We start from the raw sequence: 16,555 nt of genomic DNA, 5'->3' as shown, positions 1-16,555 counted from the left end.
GGAAATTTGTTGCGCCGCACTGGGTGAAAACAGTATTTCGAGTGGGATAGTTTGATAAAAGCTATGTTTCAATTCAGTACAACTATTTTAAAGCAAGGAAAGCCCCCCCGTTGTCTTCTACCAAGTCTTTCAGGGAAGACACAGAAGGACACGGCACGCTATGCTACAGACTAAACTTTAACCAATACATATTTATTTCTTCCCCACATAATCTCTCACTCTCTCGTTTTCATAACATTCGATTTTATTAAGGAACAGACCCAATATTGAAAGCTTAGTGGTATTAAGAATTGGTCACATGTCTTTAAACTGCTGGTATGTTTCCGATACTTCCTTATGTATCTTGAATACTGCATATCTTTAACATGTCTTGAATCTTCTAGTAGCCAGGGACAACTTTTCAATGTAGACATCAACCAGACTACTTGGGTCTTCCTTGAGAGTTTTTGGAATATTTTCCTGGGTACTTTTTTTCTTTGCCTAACTTGTGTTGTTCAATCATTGTTACAAGGTCTTCTGGGACACTTTGATTTGCTTTTTCCAGAATTTTAATTAATTCCGGGGCAATCTTCCAATCATTTTGAGTCACAAGGCTAATAGATACGCCGGTCTTCCCTGCTCTTCCTGTACGCCCTACTCTGTGTACATATTCTTCAATATTCCGTGGGAAGTCATAATTATATATGTGTGTGACATCGTCAACATCGAGACCTCGGGATGCTAAATCAGTAGCAATCAATATTTTCACACATCCACTTTTAAACTCTTCTAATGCTTGCTCACGATCACTCTGTTCTCTGTTGCTATGCAGTGATTGTACAGGTATGCCTTGGATGCTTAAATCACTGGATAAGTCATCAGCAACAATTTTTCTGCTGACAAACACGACGACTTTGTCTTTGGGCAGCATGCTCTGTAGGAATTCTTGTAGAAGAGATCGTTTTGCTTCTTCTGTGGTAACAATTATATTTTGCTTCACTGTATTTACAGCAGCTAGATCCAGAGTACCAACGTAAACAATCATAGGCTCTTTCAAATAAGATTGTGCAAGGTGACGGATGGTTTCTGGCCAAGTTGCACTTGTCATAACAGTCTGCCGGTCTGGGCGCACATCTAATAAAATCTTCATTATCTGACATTCGAACCCCAAATCCAGCATTTTATCAGCCTCATCTAAGACTACGTAGGTTATGCTTCTCAGATTGACGAGTTTATTCATTTGCAGGTCATTCAGTCGTCCAGGAGTTGCAATAATGATGTCGACACCTTTGGCAATCTCTTTTATTTGTCTTTCTCTATTTCCACCACCATAGATACAAACAGTTTTAAGACCCTTACATGAATACTTAGAACATTCAGCTTCCACCTGAAGAGCTAATTCTCTAGTCGGTGTGAGGACCAGCATGCCAGGTCCATTCCTTTGTTCTCTAGCTATTGGTTGAGAATTGAGATGAATAATCCCAGGTAATAAATAAGACAATGTTTTGCCTGTTCCAGTCTGTGCGATTCCTATAAGATCTATCCCTTGTAAAACAATTGGCCATGCCTGTGATTGAATTGGCGTTGGCTTTTGAAATCCTGCTTTTGCTATGTTTTTCATCACTTCAGGATAGTGCTGAAAAGGGTCTTGGAATTCACGAATCGGGTTGGGGATTGGACGTTTTTCACCATCCTTCAAGTCATCACATACTATATTGAAATTCTCCTTTCTCCAAGTGTCTACCTGTTCCTGAGAAAGTGAGCTTGTTGCCTGGGATTCTATGTAAAAGTTTTTCTTAATGGGTGGTAAATCTGCCCATTTTCTTTTCTCCCACTCCACAACTTCTGCCTTAACGTGATCCCAATCTATCAATGGCCGAAGTTCTCTAACGTTATCTGCACTTAAGTCTCTTTCAACAGAGGATTGGGATGCAGCATTAGCAACACTGGATTCTGAACTGTAAGTTTCTTCTTGTTTTTTAACAAGACTTTCTATAGCTGCTTTGGCCTTTGCTTTCATTTCCTTGCGGCCAAAAATTTTTACCTCTGCTTCAGAATCACCTCTTATGATCTGTATGTTGGTCTTTGTCATACCTTGGATCTCTTTTATCTTTGACCCGCCACGACCAATCACCACACCAATCATACTGCTCTTTAATTTAAAGCAGAGAGGTGGTTCTTGGGGCGCGGAGGCCCTAGGCTCCAGGTGGCTGGAGGAACCTCTCCAGCTCCTGCCTCTCCCACGTACGCCGCCCCTGCCATTCCTGCCAGACCCGAGATCTCTTGGATTAGGCTCGGCCCTTCTCCACTCTGGGGCCCCGGCCATTGCTGTGTAATGGTGCAGGCTTCTATCTTACCCCGGGTTGGGAGAAGATGTAGCCTTAAGTCTCATTCTCTTCGTTTCTTGACCAAACAGATCGTATCGCCAGTAGGTAGCTATGTGACAGTTACCCAGGGAATCTGATGTGGTGTCATGAAAGGGCTCTGATGGCCTGACCAATCACAGATCTGGGTGAAGGCTGAGGTAGGCAGGCACCTCTGATGCAAAACTTAAAGTGACAGTCACTCTCAGGGGCTCTGAGCCTGTGATATGGGACCCTGATTATGTTTCCTCAACTTTTGTGTCACAGATGCCTCAATCACTCACCTCTTGTTAGTTCTGGCTCAGCTTGGGAGCAAACTTGACGCAGGCCTTGAACTTATCCACATAGTCTTTTTATAAGCCAATTATTTCCATTGGAGGGAAAAGCAGTGGATTTTTAAAAATCAACTTGTTTGTTTCAGTAATTGTTTTTTGAGTAATAATATTTGGTCTAAATAGATTGATCAATTCCCCGTCCTCTACTGTAACTTAAATTATACCATTAGAAGCGTATTAGATACACACTTAGGGATGGCATTCTGGCACTGATTCTTTGGCTAAATGCCAGCATTTGTTCAGGCAGTTTCTGTGTATTATTTCAGGGATGCTGGTTAGAAGAGAGGTAGAGTGGGATGTAAGATACCTTAGGGAGTGTTTTCAATAGTTTGCTAGTTTTCTCAGTGCCTCTTAATTTTTTCCCTTCCCTGTGGTTTCATGGATTTACAGGTCTTAGAACTAGAAGGCTACGTAGAAGTCATTTATCAGGTGCAATGCAGAAGTCACCCTGGCAGCAACCTGGGCAGATGGATATCTAGCTCACTTTGCTTCAAGGCTGTCCATTCCATTGTGAGGCAGTTTAATGTTTACAAAGATGGTGTTGAACTGAAATATGCCACCTCTTATTTCCTGAGATCCTTCTTCCGACTTCCAAAGTTACACTGAATAGGATTGATTTTCCTTGTATCCTTGCACATGTAAGGACCACTGTCAAATGCCCTTAAGGTTTATGTTCTTCAGGGTAACATTCCTGGTTTTGAAAGCACTTCTTGATATGACATGGTTTCCAAGACGCACACCATCCTGTTCCTTCTCCTCTGGGAATAGTTCATTGAGGACCTTTTATGATACGACACATACTCCTAGAACTGAACAAAACAAATCTGCAGAAACGGCCTTTCCTTTCCTATTTAGATCCTCTTCACTAAGCATGACAATTTTACTAATTCTACCTATGAACTCAAGACACAGGGCTGCGCACTGGAACGTGATGGGCATTTTAGCCCATTGGCTTCATCATCCTGTATTTACATGGTTGATTATTTTTTCTTTTTTTTATTTTATTATTATTTTTTATTAAATTTATTGGGGTGACAATTGTTAGTAAATTTACATAGATTTCAGGTGTACTTTTTCTATGTCTAACTAAAAGTAGGCTATATTTTTATCCTTTTATGTTCATCCTGTTAAGTTTGGTCAATTGAAGCAGACTATTGAACATAACTTTAATGCTGATTGTCTCATTTATCATAGTATCCTCTAGTTTTAAGTCTTCTGCCAGTGTTCATGGCATCTTTTTCTCTTCAGCCAAAGTTGCTGATTAAAATTTGAACGTGATTAGATATTGGGTAGAAGTCTGTGACACGCTGGGAAAAACCTTCTCTATGTCAGCATTTTTCTGGAAACCTGCTGTTTGAAGAAACACAAGGGTTCTGGCCAAATACGTTGGGAAGCTTACCATCCCATATCCCCTTTGTTAGAATCACAATGCGTATTAGGTATCTCAGAAACTCGCATAATTACCGGCATTGAGAAACTCAATTGGGCATTGTTTAACCCAAAGTTTCCAAAGGATTTTGCCAATGGAACCTCTTCTCAATATATCAGTTAAACTTTGTATATGGAATGATTTTAAATTTATAGAAAAGTTACACAGGTAGTACAAGGGGTTGCCACGTACTCTTCAACCAGCTTCAGTTTCCTCCACTCTTTTCTCACATTACTACGGCACATTTGTCAACTGTAAGAAATCAACGTTGGTGTGTTAATATCAGCTAAACTGCAGACTTGATACCACCAGTTTTACATTTATGTGTTTTCTGTCCCAGGATCTAGTACTAGACACTGCGTTGCATTTAGTTGTCATGTGTGATTTGTAACAGTTTCTCACTCTTTCCTTAGTTTTCATAACCTTACCTATTTTTAGAAGTAAAGATCAGGTATTTTATAAAATGTCCTTCAAATTAGGTATGTCTGATGTAATTTACTATGGCTATACTTGGGTTGTGGATTTTTGGAGTGAGTTCCAAGCTTCTTATGCCTGGGCTCCACTATCTTCAGAATGTCGTACTAATGCCTATCTCATACACACAGACACAAACACATAGTTAAACCACTTGGTTCATAGTACGGACTTTCCAGGTCCCAACTGCCCATGTCATAGAAACAGTAGGTCTGTAGAAACAATTGTGGAGGTTCCCATATACCTGTCCAAGAATTTCCCTGATAGTTTCTCTGGTCCACATCAGAATGAAAATAGGGACAATAAAATGTTTATTTTAACAAGTCTAAATTTATCAATTTATACTTTTTTATCTTAACATTGCGTCATTCTACTTTTTTTTGGTAAAATAACACTTTTAAAAATGAAATGAGGATTATCAATGATGTTGAAAGATGTTTACTAGGGCAAAAAACAAAAAAAAAAGTAAAACTAATGCCAGTAGCCTGATTTGGCTTTGCAATATTTCTGTTAGGTGAAACCCAAGGAATTATAAGCACTCATCTAGCACGTTAGCAATTAAACACAATTCAGAATGCTACTAGGTAATCATGATGTCTGGCAAGAAGAGCTGCAGGGAGGTCTGGGAGGCTGGAGAGTTGAGGCAAAGACCTATAAAAGACGTAGGTCTGATTTGTGATTAGGACATGTGGAATTAGAGATAGGAGGATGTTATCATTTTGGGGAAAGAAACCAATGTGGCCTTGAGAGAGAGATGAGGGCAGCCTGGACGACTAGGACAGAAGATGCAGGTTAAGAAGAAAGTGGAAATGGAGAAAAATAGTTTGGGTCAGGGGAAGGGAAAAGGGAAATTTCAAAAGCCGTAAGACAATCAAAGGTGTTTCAATTTAGTATGCTAAAGAAAGGGAGTGCCCCTGGAGTGGAGGGGTCCTATGGCATTCCCATTGTTCATTAGGGAAGCAGATCCAAGTGAAGAAAGCAGGATGCATTGACATAAAGAACAGCGGCTGTATTTGTGGTATTTTGAGTTCACAGACTGAGAGACTTGGATGGAGTGTGGCAGCGGTAACTCAGAGAAAGGAACAGCTAGGAAGAGAAGGGATCCAAGTAGCAATGAACGTTTTTTGCTTCTACTGTACAAGGTCTGACAATTAAGTTTGCAGACTTGTTGCAACGATGTTGGTTAACTTTGTTTTTTTTGATATCAGAGGGATTATACCTTATGAATTTGTACCAAATGGATGAACAGTTAACCAAGCGTAGCATTTGGAAGGGCTGTAAAGGTGGCATGAAAAAGTTAGACGACCTGAACTGTTCACCAACGATTCGTGGCTCTTGCATCATGGCAATCCACCAGCTCATAAGGCACTGTCTGTGAGGGAGTTTTAGCCAGTAAAGAAATAACTGCATTGGAACACCCTCCCTACTCAGCTGATCTGGCCCCCGTGACTTCTTTCTTTACCCCAAGATAAAGCAAATATTGAAAAGAAGAAGTTTTGATGACATTCAGGACATCAAGGGTAATACGACGACAGCTCTGATGGCCATTCCAGAAAAAGTTCTAAAATTACTTTGAAGTGTGCAGTAGGCGCTGGCGTCGACGTGCATAGCTTTCCAAAGGGAGTACTTCGAAGGTGACCTTAGTGATATTCAGCAATGCGGTGTGTAGCACTTTTCCTAGGATGAGTTCGCGAACTTCACTGTCCTGCCTTGTATGACATACATTTAAAATGCAATTACCAAATGATCTCACTTAGTTGTCTCATTTAATCGTCACGTCAACTTCATATAATAAGTATTTCCATCCTTCTTTATGTGAAAACACTGAAACTCATAGACGTCACATAATATTAGGTGGGTTCAAAAGTAATTGCGATTTAAAGGTAAATTGCAAAAAGCTCACTTACTTTTCAACGAAACTAATATATCCAACTTCATGGGAAGGTATGGTAAATATCTGAGCTAACTTTAAACACAGTTCTAATTTGCTCCAAGGCCTTTCACCCTCCACTGCACTCCCATTTGTAGGGGAAAACATGGTATATTTGGTGCCTGATTCTACAGTTGGTACAAAAGGAGTGTTTAATTAGAAATGACTCAAGTTTTCAAGCTGGAGACTCATTTTTTGTGTTTTAAATTTGTTTCTGGTGCACAAAGCAACATAATATTTAGACGTTTACACCCTTCACAAAATGATAACCCTCCTCCCCCAAGCTCCTACCCCTCTGACATCGTGTATAGCTGTTACAATACCATTGATTATCTTCCCTATGCTATAAACCCCTTCATGTGAAAACATGTACATATATGAAATTAGAGTTGACATTCAGTATTATTCTACTTCGGCTTCAGGTGTACAGCGCGTTGGTCAGGTGCTACCAGGGTTCCACTCTTGAAATTTTAAACAGCAATAGTGAATACAATATACAACATTCAAATTTTTAAATACTTTTTAAATATGACTTCCCTATCTTTTCCCCTCACCATATTGACACATGACACATGACATATGTAAACACACACACATATATATTCGCCAATTCCCATACCTTCAACACACACACACACAAGCTCACAGTTGCTCATACACGCTTAAGTACCCTCTTCCTCCCCAGTACTCACATCCTTGGAAGGAAGGATAGGACATATCAGAGAAGCACCAATTTATCTGACAGGGCCTGGTCAAAAATTTGGGTTCCCAGGAGTATCAGAAAAAAATGTGATATAATATATAGCTGTTGCAACATTATCCACTATTTAGTGCCAGGTGAAATCTAGACTAATTGTGGGGGGGGGGGATCACTGCATAAATTATGTAAATGTCTAACCATTATGCTTTACACGTGAAATTAATATGAATTAATACTGCATGTCAGCTGTAACTGAAAAACAATGATTAAGAAAATTTAAAAAAGAAAATGTGATACAACAGCAAGTAAAGGAATATTTAGCACTAAGAAAATGTTACTGTAAAAATTAGAATGATATGTACACATGTTTTAGTTTGGTCTCCCCCAGAAGCAGAATCTGCAGTAAGGATTTGAGGGCAGGTAGTTTATTTGGGAGGGAAGGAGAAACAAGTGGCTGGGGGGCAAGGGGGAAAACGGGATAAGTTTCTGTACTCTCTATGTTCAGCCACAGGATGTAGTGTTATTATTCTTTTTTGTTTCCCAAATAAGAAAATCCAGGCTCAGAAAATTTACATAGCAAATTATCTATGTGAGCTTCCAAGTGTTTTTTGTCTCATTTCAACTATACTGTGAGTGTTAAGTTCCCTTTTGGACCCACCCCCCCCAGCCCGCATCAGTCCTTCTTTGGCTGAACAATTCAAAATAAGACCACCTCATCTCCTTTTACAATTTAAGCGCAGCTTTGATGTCTCACCCATATTTCCTTTGCTTTTATAGGTTGAATGTCTCCAATTCGTTTAATACTTCCTCAGGTGACACAGTGTCCATATCTTTTAATCTCACTCAGTCATGCTCTTCTTACAGTGAGGGGCCTGGTCTCACTCCACACCACATTGACTAATATTAAGTCTGTACTAAAATAAAACCTCCAGGTCTTTAATCCTAAACTGTATTCCTTGATCTCCCTCTCAGTCTCATGCAATGTAGTTTGTAAATGGAAATGTGTCTTTTGTTTGTTTCTTGCTAGAAGTGGACTCTGTGACAAAAATGCAAGCACGAGTGTTATTGTAGGAGGTGATCCCAGGAAACCTGGGTAATGGAATGAGGAAATAAGGCAAGGAACGGAAAGTGTGTAAGAAAGCATTATCAATTACGGGTCGTCTTGGGCAACCTAAGCGTAATCCCTCTAGAGAATTTTGGGAGACCCTGCAGAATACAACTCAGAGGAATGCCAGCTGAGCAATGAGGAACTGGATTATTTGTCCACCAAAAACGCTTCATGTGATACACATATCGTTATACTTTCACTCCTGCCCCTGATAAAAAAGTACACAAGGGCATGCAAAACGTACTGAGCTAGTCCATCCAGCCATGTTGGTTGCATCAAAAATAAAAATAACAACGTGAAAATCTTAGCCAGCACTATCTCAATCTTCTTCTCTTAGCGTCTGAAATTATGATTCTTTATGCCCATTGCTTACTAACATAGCAATTTACATTGGTCTCATCTTTGTAATGGGGAGAATTAAACTCTACAAGACTCTCAGTCTGTCATCAGTGGTCTAACGTTTTATAACACTGGCCATTCCCGATTAGCTCCAACTCTGTTCTGTATTTTAAGGAGGTTTGCTCACTTTCAATGTATTACCTGCAAATATGGGCTACAGATAACCTCATGGTTATCTCCGATTGGTTCCTGTCTCTGAGCAGTAGTGTATGAAATGGAGTTCTCACTCTGACTGCCCTGAATTTCTGAAGGAGGCACAACACGTTCTAGCATGTATGTTTTTCTAAAAAACTCCCCAGTAGAAATCATTGCCTCTGATTTTCTTGTCACAAAAACCAATCATTTGCTCTGGCTACAATCAGTCTGCCATTTGGTCATTTCATGCCCAAATCCTGTGTGCAAACACAGGAACATGAATTTTATTTTTCTATAAAAAATAATAATAGAAAAATGTGGTGTTCATTTCCGTCTCCAGGATCAGAAGATCTAGAACCCTGATTTCATCTCGTTGGTCATGCAATGCACAGTGCTTTCTGAGAGCCCACCACGGGATTTTCTGTGGATCAGCCTACAGGTGCTGGGAAGGAAGTATGATCCAGCAATTGGGAAGGTTATCCCGAGACATTTGTCATCTCAGTGGACAGACAGGCCCAGCAGAGCCACAGAGCTTTTCCCAGAAAAGCAGAAAAGTACTGTGGGTTATCATTTCACTCTCTCTCAAGTCCTACCTGCCCCCTCTTCCCTGGGCTGCTTTGTGATGTGGATTCACATTTCTGATTTGCTGGCTGGAGCTCTGTTAGGCTCTAGAGGGGCCTGCAGGGCTAGAGGAAGGAGGAAGGAGTTGCTCCTCCCTGCCTGCTTCCTGGGATGATTTCTCCACCAACACTCCTCCACTGCAGTGGCAGTGCCATCCCGTGACAGCAGCTGAATGCAGTTTGCAGTTTTCAACCCTTGTAGGACCCCTTCATTACTCTCCCCTCAGAAACACCCGAAACAACCATCCTTGAGGATCAGGGTTTAACTCTGTGGAAACACTCCTCTGAGGGGTTAAATTTTAAGTGGTCCTACCTCTTCTGTCTGTTTCCCTAGCCCCAGAGGTGAGTGTTGTTTCCTGTAGTTGCTCCTTCCCTGATTCCTTAGTGCTTTCTTTTTCACTTAGCGTTTTCTTTTTCACTGTTTAGTGGCTCAGTCAACAATGGTAAACCTTGTTAACAATGCTTTACTCCTAGGTACAGATTTTCCCCGGTCCAGTACAGCAGGATAACATCATTTCGTTCTAATGTTGATGAGATGCTGCAGGAGCACAATTCTCGTTGTATCAATTAGCATACTGTCAAACTGGTTTCCTTATGTGTACTTTCGCTTAGAGTAGCAGAAGCTATTGACAATGGTAAGTGAGGACTTGGTGTTGCTGAGGAGGTTCCTGCCTCCTCACTGGACCCTGACTGATACACAATCCCAAGAGCACCCAGCCTTTACAGTACAATAGGTTTTCTGGAATCTCGCTGAGCAGTCTGACTGCCACAAAAGCCCACCAGGCACTCACACAAGTGTATTTCCCTGTGTTTCTCCAAAGGCAACATACTCCACAAAGCCATGACATTTAAAATATGTAGAGCTTGTACACCTGAAATTATGTAATTTCATTAACAATTGTCACCCCAATAAATAAATTCAAAAAAAAATATGTGGAGCAACTGCAGCATCCAGTGATACCGAAAAACTTAAAATTGCATATACCAATCTAGGGCCTTGTGCCAGCCAGTCCTAATTTGATTGTCCCGTGCCCCACAGCAGACATAGAAGCCTTACAGCCTGTCTGTGATGACAGCAGGCCTAATAGTGCTCCTACTGCCATACCCATTCCACATTCCTGGGCTTCACGTCCAGTACTGGGATTGCTCCACCTTGGCTTTAGTCCCCTAGCCCCTTGCCAGCATCTTTTCCTGGAGATCTGGAGCCTGGTCTTTCTACTTGCTCAGGTTCTGCCTCAACCTCAATCAAGTCCCCTGGAAAGAAAACTGCAGCCCAGCGATTCCTGCTGTCAAGAGCCCACCCACCACCCGAATCTTCTGGATACAATGGTAGTCCGAGTCTTTTCTTCTTAATTGTTTATTTTTCTCAGTTACAGTGGACATTCAGTATTATTTCATATTGTTTCAGTTGCACAGCATAGTGGTTAGACATTTATGTAATTTTTGCAGTGATCCCCGCAATTAGTCTACTACCCACCTGGAACTACACATAGTTGTTGAAACATCATTGATTACTGTCTATGCTGTACCTTACATCCATGTCACTATTTTCTGAACGCAAACTTACTAAAGCTTAAGACACGTAACTCTACAGCTGGGTCCACCGTCCTAGGGCCCTCTGGTCTCTGCTGTGCCCTTGTCCTTCCCTGCTCAAAACTAGAGGCCCAGCAAGCCTGGCACCTGGAAACACACACAATTTATCACAATCTACTCCCTTGCTAATGCATGACCCGTGTTGTTAAAAGATTGTTTCTGAGGAATATGATGTGACTCTTTGGCAAGTTTAGAAGAGTAGGTTAGGGCCAGGAAGGCTCTAGGCATGAGGAGACAGTGAACGAAGAGACATTGCTCCAGGAATAGACACACTCCCAAACACAACCTTGCTGGTCATTGAGAAGCAATACTCAGCTCTCAATGGAAAGATGTGTTCCCACACTTTTCAGCCATACGTCTCAGTTCCAAGACACAGCCTGTACTGTGATCGTATCTGCTTTTTCCTAAGTCCCCCAAAGTCATTGTGGGGAGGGCTTAGAAATGAATGCTAAGCTCTGCCCCAAATTTCTTTTTTTTCCTTATAATGTGTCATGCCGCCTGTTTTGTACATTTTGGGGGAACAGAGCCATGTCTTTTATTTACACACTGTCTATAGCTGTTTTCTCACTAATAGGGCAGAGGGGAGTAGTCATTACTGAGACCATGGGGCCCACAAAGCCAAAAATAATCACTATGTGGTCCTTACAGAAAAAGTGTCTAACTGCTTTGGGATATGTATTAACTATGGGAGGTGATGGATGTGTTAAGTAACTAGGCTGTGGTAATCATTTCCAGTATACATGTATATCAAATCATCACATTGCATACCTTGAGTATATATATAATTTTATTTGTCTATTATGCCTCAATCAAGCTGGAGAAAGACAGGAATTATTTACTTTAATTCACTAAAGCTCTACTGTTTTAGGATCATAGTGAGGGCCCATAAAGCCAAAGGCCTAGCGAGAGCTGACCACATCTGGAGCCCTGAAAATTACTTGTCATTATTACCTCCTAGGAATCAGAGGCTGCACTGCCTATACACGGCTAGAGCACGGGTAAGAACTTTAACATATGTTATTTCATATACTCTTCACAGGGATAACACATATTAGTTGTTCTATTTTTACAAATGGGGAGCTATACTCAGAGAAGTTAAGGAACTTGAACAAGTTTATGTGGGCAGTAATTGGTGAAAGCAGGATACCAATCATAAGGTAATCCATTATACAAGTCTTCTTCAATTCTAATGTGCGTAGAAATTATCCGGTGGATCTTGTGAAAATGCACACTCTGATTCAGGAGGACAAGGATGGAGCCCGAGCTTCTGTCTTTTGAACAAGTTCCCAGGTGATGCTTTGGTTTGCAGACCACACTAAGTAGCAAGGCCTTCCATCACAGTGTACTGTGTTGAAAAGACTTGACGGGAAAACACTCCATCTTTCCACCTAGATCAAAGCCTGAGAGACACAAATCAGTGCCCCGACTTGGAAGGATGAATTGAATAATAGCCCCGGTAAGGATAGCTAACATTTACTGACGTGGTATTATGTGCACTTGATGTGACCTGTCTCATTTTACCTTCACAACCACCCGAGGAGATCAATAGCATTGTAACCCCATTTTACAACAGAGGAAACCGAGGCTTAGTTAGGTAACTTCCCTGGTGTCGTACAAATAGTAAGTAGAAGAGCTGAAACTCGCATTTCAATCTATGTAATATAGCCTTGCTCATGATCAGTACACTACTCCCCCTTATTGCACGGGTGCAGTGACACAGCAGTGATGATTGTTGGGCCTGTCTGGGAGTGGGTGTCAGTTCCTGATTTGCCAGACACACCTACCTCACTCACCAAAAGCTGGCTCCCCCACAAGGCCTGATCCTGGCATGAATTTTACCAGCAACTTTTACCAGCATCTTTCCACTGGGGCTGGAATCAGCCTTGCTGTCATCGGCGTCAAGTGTACCACATGGACTCTGCCTCACGTAAGCCCCACCTCACGTTGAAACAGTGTACACAACAAGCTTTCATCCTGTTTCCTTCTCCCCAACATTCCAAAGTTCCATTGGCAACAAAATCCCACCCTGAACCATAGGCTGCTTGGGTGGGGTCCTGACACCTCACCAATTACCTGTTCCTGAGGGTTGAATAATCCCAAAGGCTTTCGCATTGGCAAGTTGCCTGGGACCACAGTAGCCTTTCACACCAGACTTCATGTACTAACAGCTGTGTGAATTACAGCTATAGGATCAGAACACCTTCACCCACCGTGTAACTAGTCCTGGTCTAAGATAACCATGCTTTTTGAACTTTGCACATTAGAAAGCCTGGCTGTCTTTTGAAGTCATCCTCAACTGTCAAACTAGTTTCCCTCACCTCTCTCTCCCTTTCTCTCTGCTGCTTCCTCTTCCCAACTATCCCCAGTTACTAGTGAAGAAAGTGAGGTTTCTAAAGGCAAGTGACCTCCCTCCAATATGGAATCAATGGTTAGTAAGAGACTGAATGAGTATCTGATTCCCACTGAGTCAGACACCCTGCTGTTAGTCACATTTATATGGAAAAAAAAATAGAATTTTGCATCTTTTAGATTTAGCTGTTGTCTTCTTATGACTTAAAAAATGTTAGGGAATGATAGTGGAGGAATTTTGGGGAAATTTGTTGCGCCGCACTGGGTGAAAACAGTATTTCGAGTGGGATAGTTTGATAAAAGCTATGTTTCAATTCAGTACAACTATTTTAAAGCAAGGAAAGCCCCCCCGTTGTCTTCTACCAAGTCTTTCAGGGAAGACACAGAAGGACACGGCACGCTATGCTACAGACTAAACTTTAACCAATACATATTTATTTCTTCCCCACATAATCTCTCACTCTCTCGTTTTCATAACATTCGATTTTATTAAGGAACAGACCCAATATTGAAAGCTTAGTGGTATTAAGAATTGGTCACATGTCTTTAAACTGCTGGTATGTTTCCGATACTTCCTTATGTATCTTGAATACTGCATATCTTTAACATGTCTTGAATCTTCTAGTAGCCAGGGACAACTTTTCAATGTAGACATCAACCAGACTACTTGGGTCTTCCTTGAGAGTTTTTGGAATATTTTCCTGGGTACTTTTTTTCTTTGCCTAACTTGTGTTGTTCAATCATTGTTACAAGGTCTTCTGGGACACTTTGATTTGCTTTTTCCAGAATTTTAATTAATTCCGGGGCAATCTTCCAATCATTTTGAGTCACAAGGCTAATAGATACGCCGGTCTTCCCTGCTCTTCCTGTACGCCCTACTCTGTGTACATATTCTTCAATATTCCGTGGGAAGTCATAATTATATATGTGTGTGACATCGTCAACATCGAGACCTCGGGATGCTAAATCAGTAGCAATCAATATTTTCACACATCCACTTTTAAACTCTTCTAATGCTTGCTCACGATCACTCTGTTCTCTGTTGCTATGCAGTGATTGTACAGGTATGCCTTGGATGCTTAAATCACTGGATAAGTCATCAGCAACAATTTTTCTGCTGACAAACACGACGACTTTGTCTTTGGGCAGCATGCTCTGTAGGAATTCTTGTAGAAGAGATCGTTTTGCTTCTTCTGTGGTAACAATTATATTTTGCTTCACTGTATTTACAGCAGCTAGATCCAGAGTACCAACGTAAACAATCATAGGCTCTTTCAAATAAGATTGTGCAAGGTGACGGATGGTTTCTGGCCAAGTTGCACTTGTCATAACAGTCTGCCGGTCTGGGCGCACATCTAATAAAATCTTCATTATCTGACATTCGAACCCCAAATCCAGCATTTTATCAGCCTCATCTAAGACTACGTAGGTTATGCTTCTCAGATTGACGAGTTTATTCATTTGCAGGTCATTCAGTCGTCCAGGAGTTGCAATAATGATGTCGACACCTTTGGCAATCTCTTTTATTTGTCTTTCTCTATTTCCACCACCATAGATACAAACAGTTTTAAGACCCTTACATGAATACTTAGAACATTCAGCTTCCACCTGAAGAGCTAATTCTCTAGTCGGTGTGAGGACCAGCATGCCAGGTCCATTCCTTTGTTCTCTAGCTATTGGTTGAGAATTGAGATGAATAATCCCAGGTAATAAATAAGACAATGTTTTGCCTGTTCCAGTCTGTGCGATTCCTATAAGATCTATCCCTTGTAAAACAATTGGCCATGCCTGTGATTGAATTGGCGTTGGCTTTTGAAATCCTGCTTTTGCTATGTTTTTCATCACTTCAGGATAGTGCTGAAAAGGGTCTTGGAATTCACGAATCGGGTTGGGGATTGGACGTTTTTCACCATCCTTCAAGTCATCACATACTATATTGAAATTCTCCTTTCTCCAAGTGTCTACCTGTTCCTGAGAAAGTGAGCTTGTTGCCTGGGATTCTATGTAAAAGTTTTTCTTAATGGGTGGTAAATCTGCCCATTTTCTTTTCTCCCACTCCACAACTTCTGCCTTAACGTGATCCCAATCTATCAATGGCCGAAGTTCTCTAACGTTATCTGCACTTAAGTCTCTTTCAACAGAGGATTGGGATGCAGCATTAGCAACACTGGATTCTGAACTGTAAGTTTCTTCTTGTTTTTTAACAAGACTTTCTATAGCTGCTTTGGCCTTTGCTTTCATTTCCTTGCGGCCAAAAATTTTTACCTCTGCTTCAGAATCACCTCTTATGATCTGTATGTTGGTCTTTGTCATACCTTGGATCTCTTTTATCTTTGACCCGCCACGACCAATCACCACACCAATCATACTGCTCTTTAATTTAAAGCAGAGAGGTGGTTCTTGGGGCGCGGAGGCCCTAGGCTCCAGGTGGCTGGAGGAACCTCTCCAGCTCCTGCCTCTCCCACGTACGCCGCCCCTGCCATTCCTGCCAGACCCGAGATCTCTTGGATTAGGCTCGGCCCTTCTCCACTCTGGGGCCCCGGCCATTGCTGTGTAATGGTGCAGGCTTCTATCTTACCCCGGGTTGGGAGAAGATGTAGCCTTAAGTCTCATTCTCTTCGTTTCTTGACCAAACAGATCGTATCGCCAGTAGGTAGCTATGTGACAGTTACCCAGGGAATCTGATGTGGTGTCATGAAAGGGCTCTGATGGCCTGACCAATCACAGATCTGGGTGAAGGCTGAGGTAGGCAGGCACCTCTGATGCAAAACTTAAAGTGACAGTCACTCTCAGGGGCTCTGAGCCTGTGATATGGGACCCTGATTATGTTTCCTCAACTTTTGTGTCACAGATGCCTCAATCACTCACCTCTTGTTAGTTCTGGCTCAGCTTGGGAGCAAACTTGACGCAGGCCTTGAACTTATCCACATAGTCTTTTTATAAGCCAATTATTTCCATTGGAGGGAAAAGCAGTGGATTTTTAAAAATCAACTTGTTTGTTTCAGTAATTGTTTTTTGAGTAATAATATTTGGTCTAAATAGATTGATCAATTCCCCGTCCTCTACTGTAACTTAAATTATACCATTAGAAGCGTATTAGATACACACTTAGGGATGGCATTCTGGCACTGATTCTTTGGC

General features: G+C 41.4%; 2 protein-coding genes across 2 annotated transcripts; both read right to left on the bottom strand.

The window, feature by feature from the left end:
* Positions 1–421: 421 nt before the first annotated feature.
* On the bottom strand, positions 422–2,305 carry LOC308495184 (putative ATP-dependent RNA helicase DDX53; the record flags this gene model as incomplete). Its single annotated transcript, XM_081043103.1, has 1 exon — positions 422–2,305. The coding sequence occupies one exon, from the start codon at positions 2,303–2,305 to the stop codon at positions 422–424; it is 1,884 nt and encodes a 627-aa protein (XP_080899229.1).
* Positions 2,306–14,077: 11,772 nt separating this feature from the next.
* On the bottom strand, positions 14,078–15,961 carry LOC308495183 (putative ATP-dependent RNA helicase DDX53; the record flags this gene model as incomplete). The annotated part of the gene is made up of 1 exon (XM_081043102.1): positions 14,078–15,961. One exon carries the CDS (start codon positions 15,959–15,961, stop codon positions 14,078–14,080), a length of 1,884 nt encoding a protein of 627 aa, XP_080899228.1.
* Between the last annotated feature and the right edge of the window lie 594 nt (positions 15,962–16,555).

The sequence above is a fragment of the Rhinolophus hipposideros genome (assembly GCF_964194185.1).
Source record: "Rhinolophus hipposideros genome assembly, chromosome: X".
Taxonomy (NCBI): Eukaryota; Metazoa; Chordata; class Mammalia; order Chiroptera; family Rhinolophidae; genus Rhinolophus; species Rhinolophus hipposideros.
Note: the sequence above shows the minus strand (reverse complement) of the source record. Positions and strands in the feature narration are given on the sequence as shown.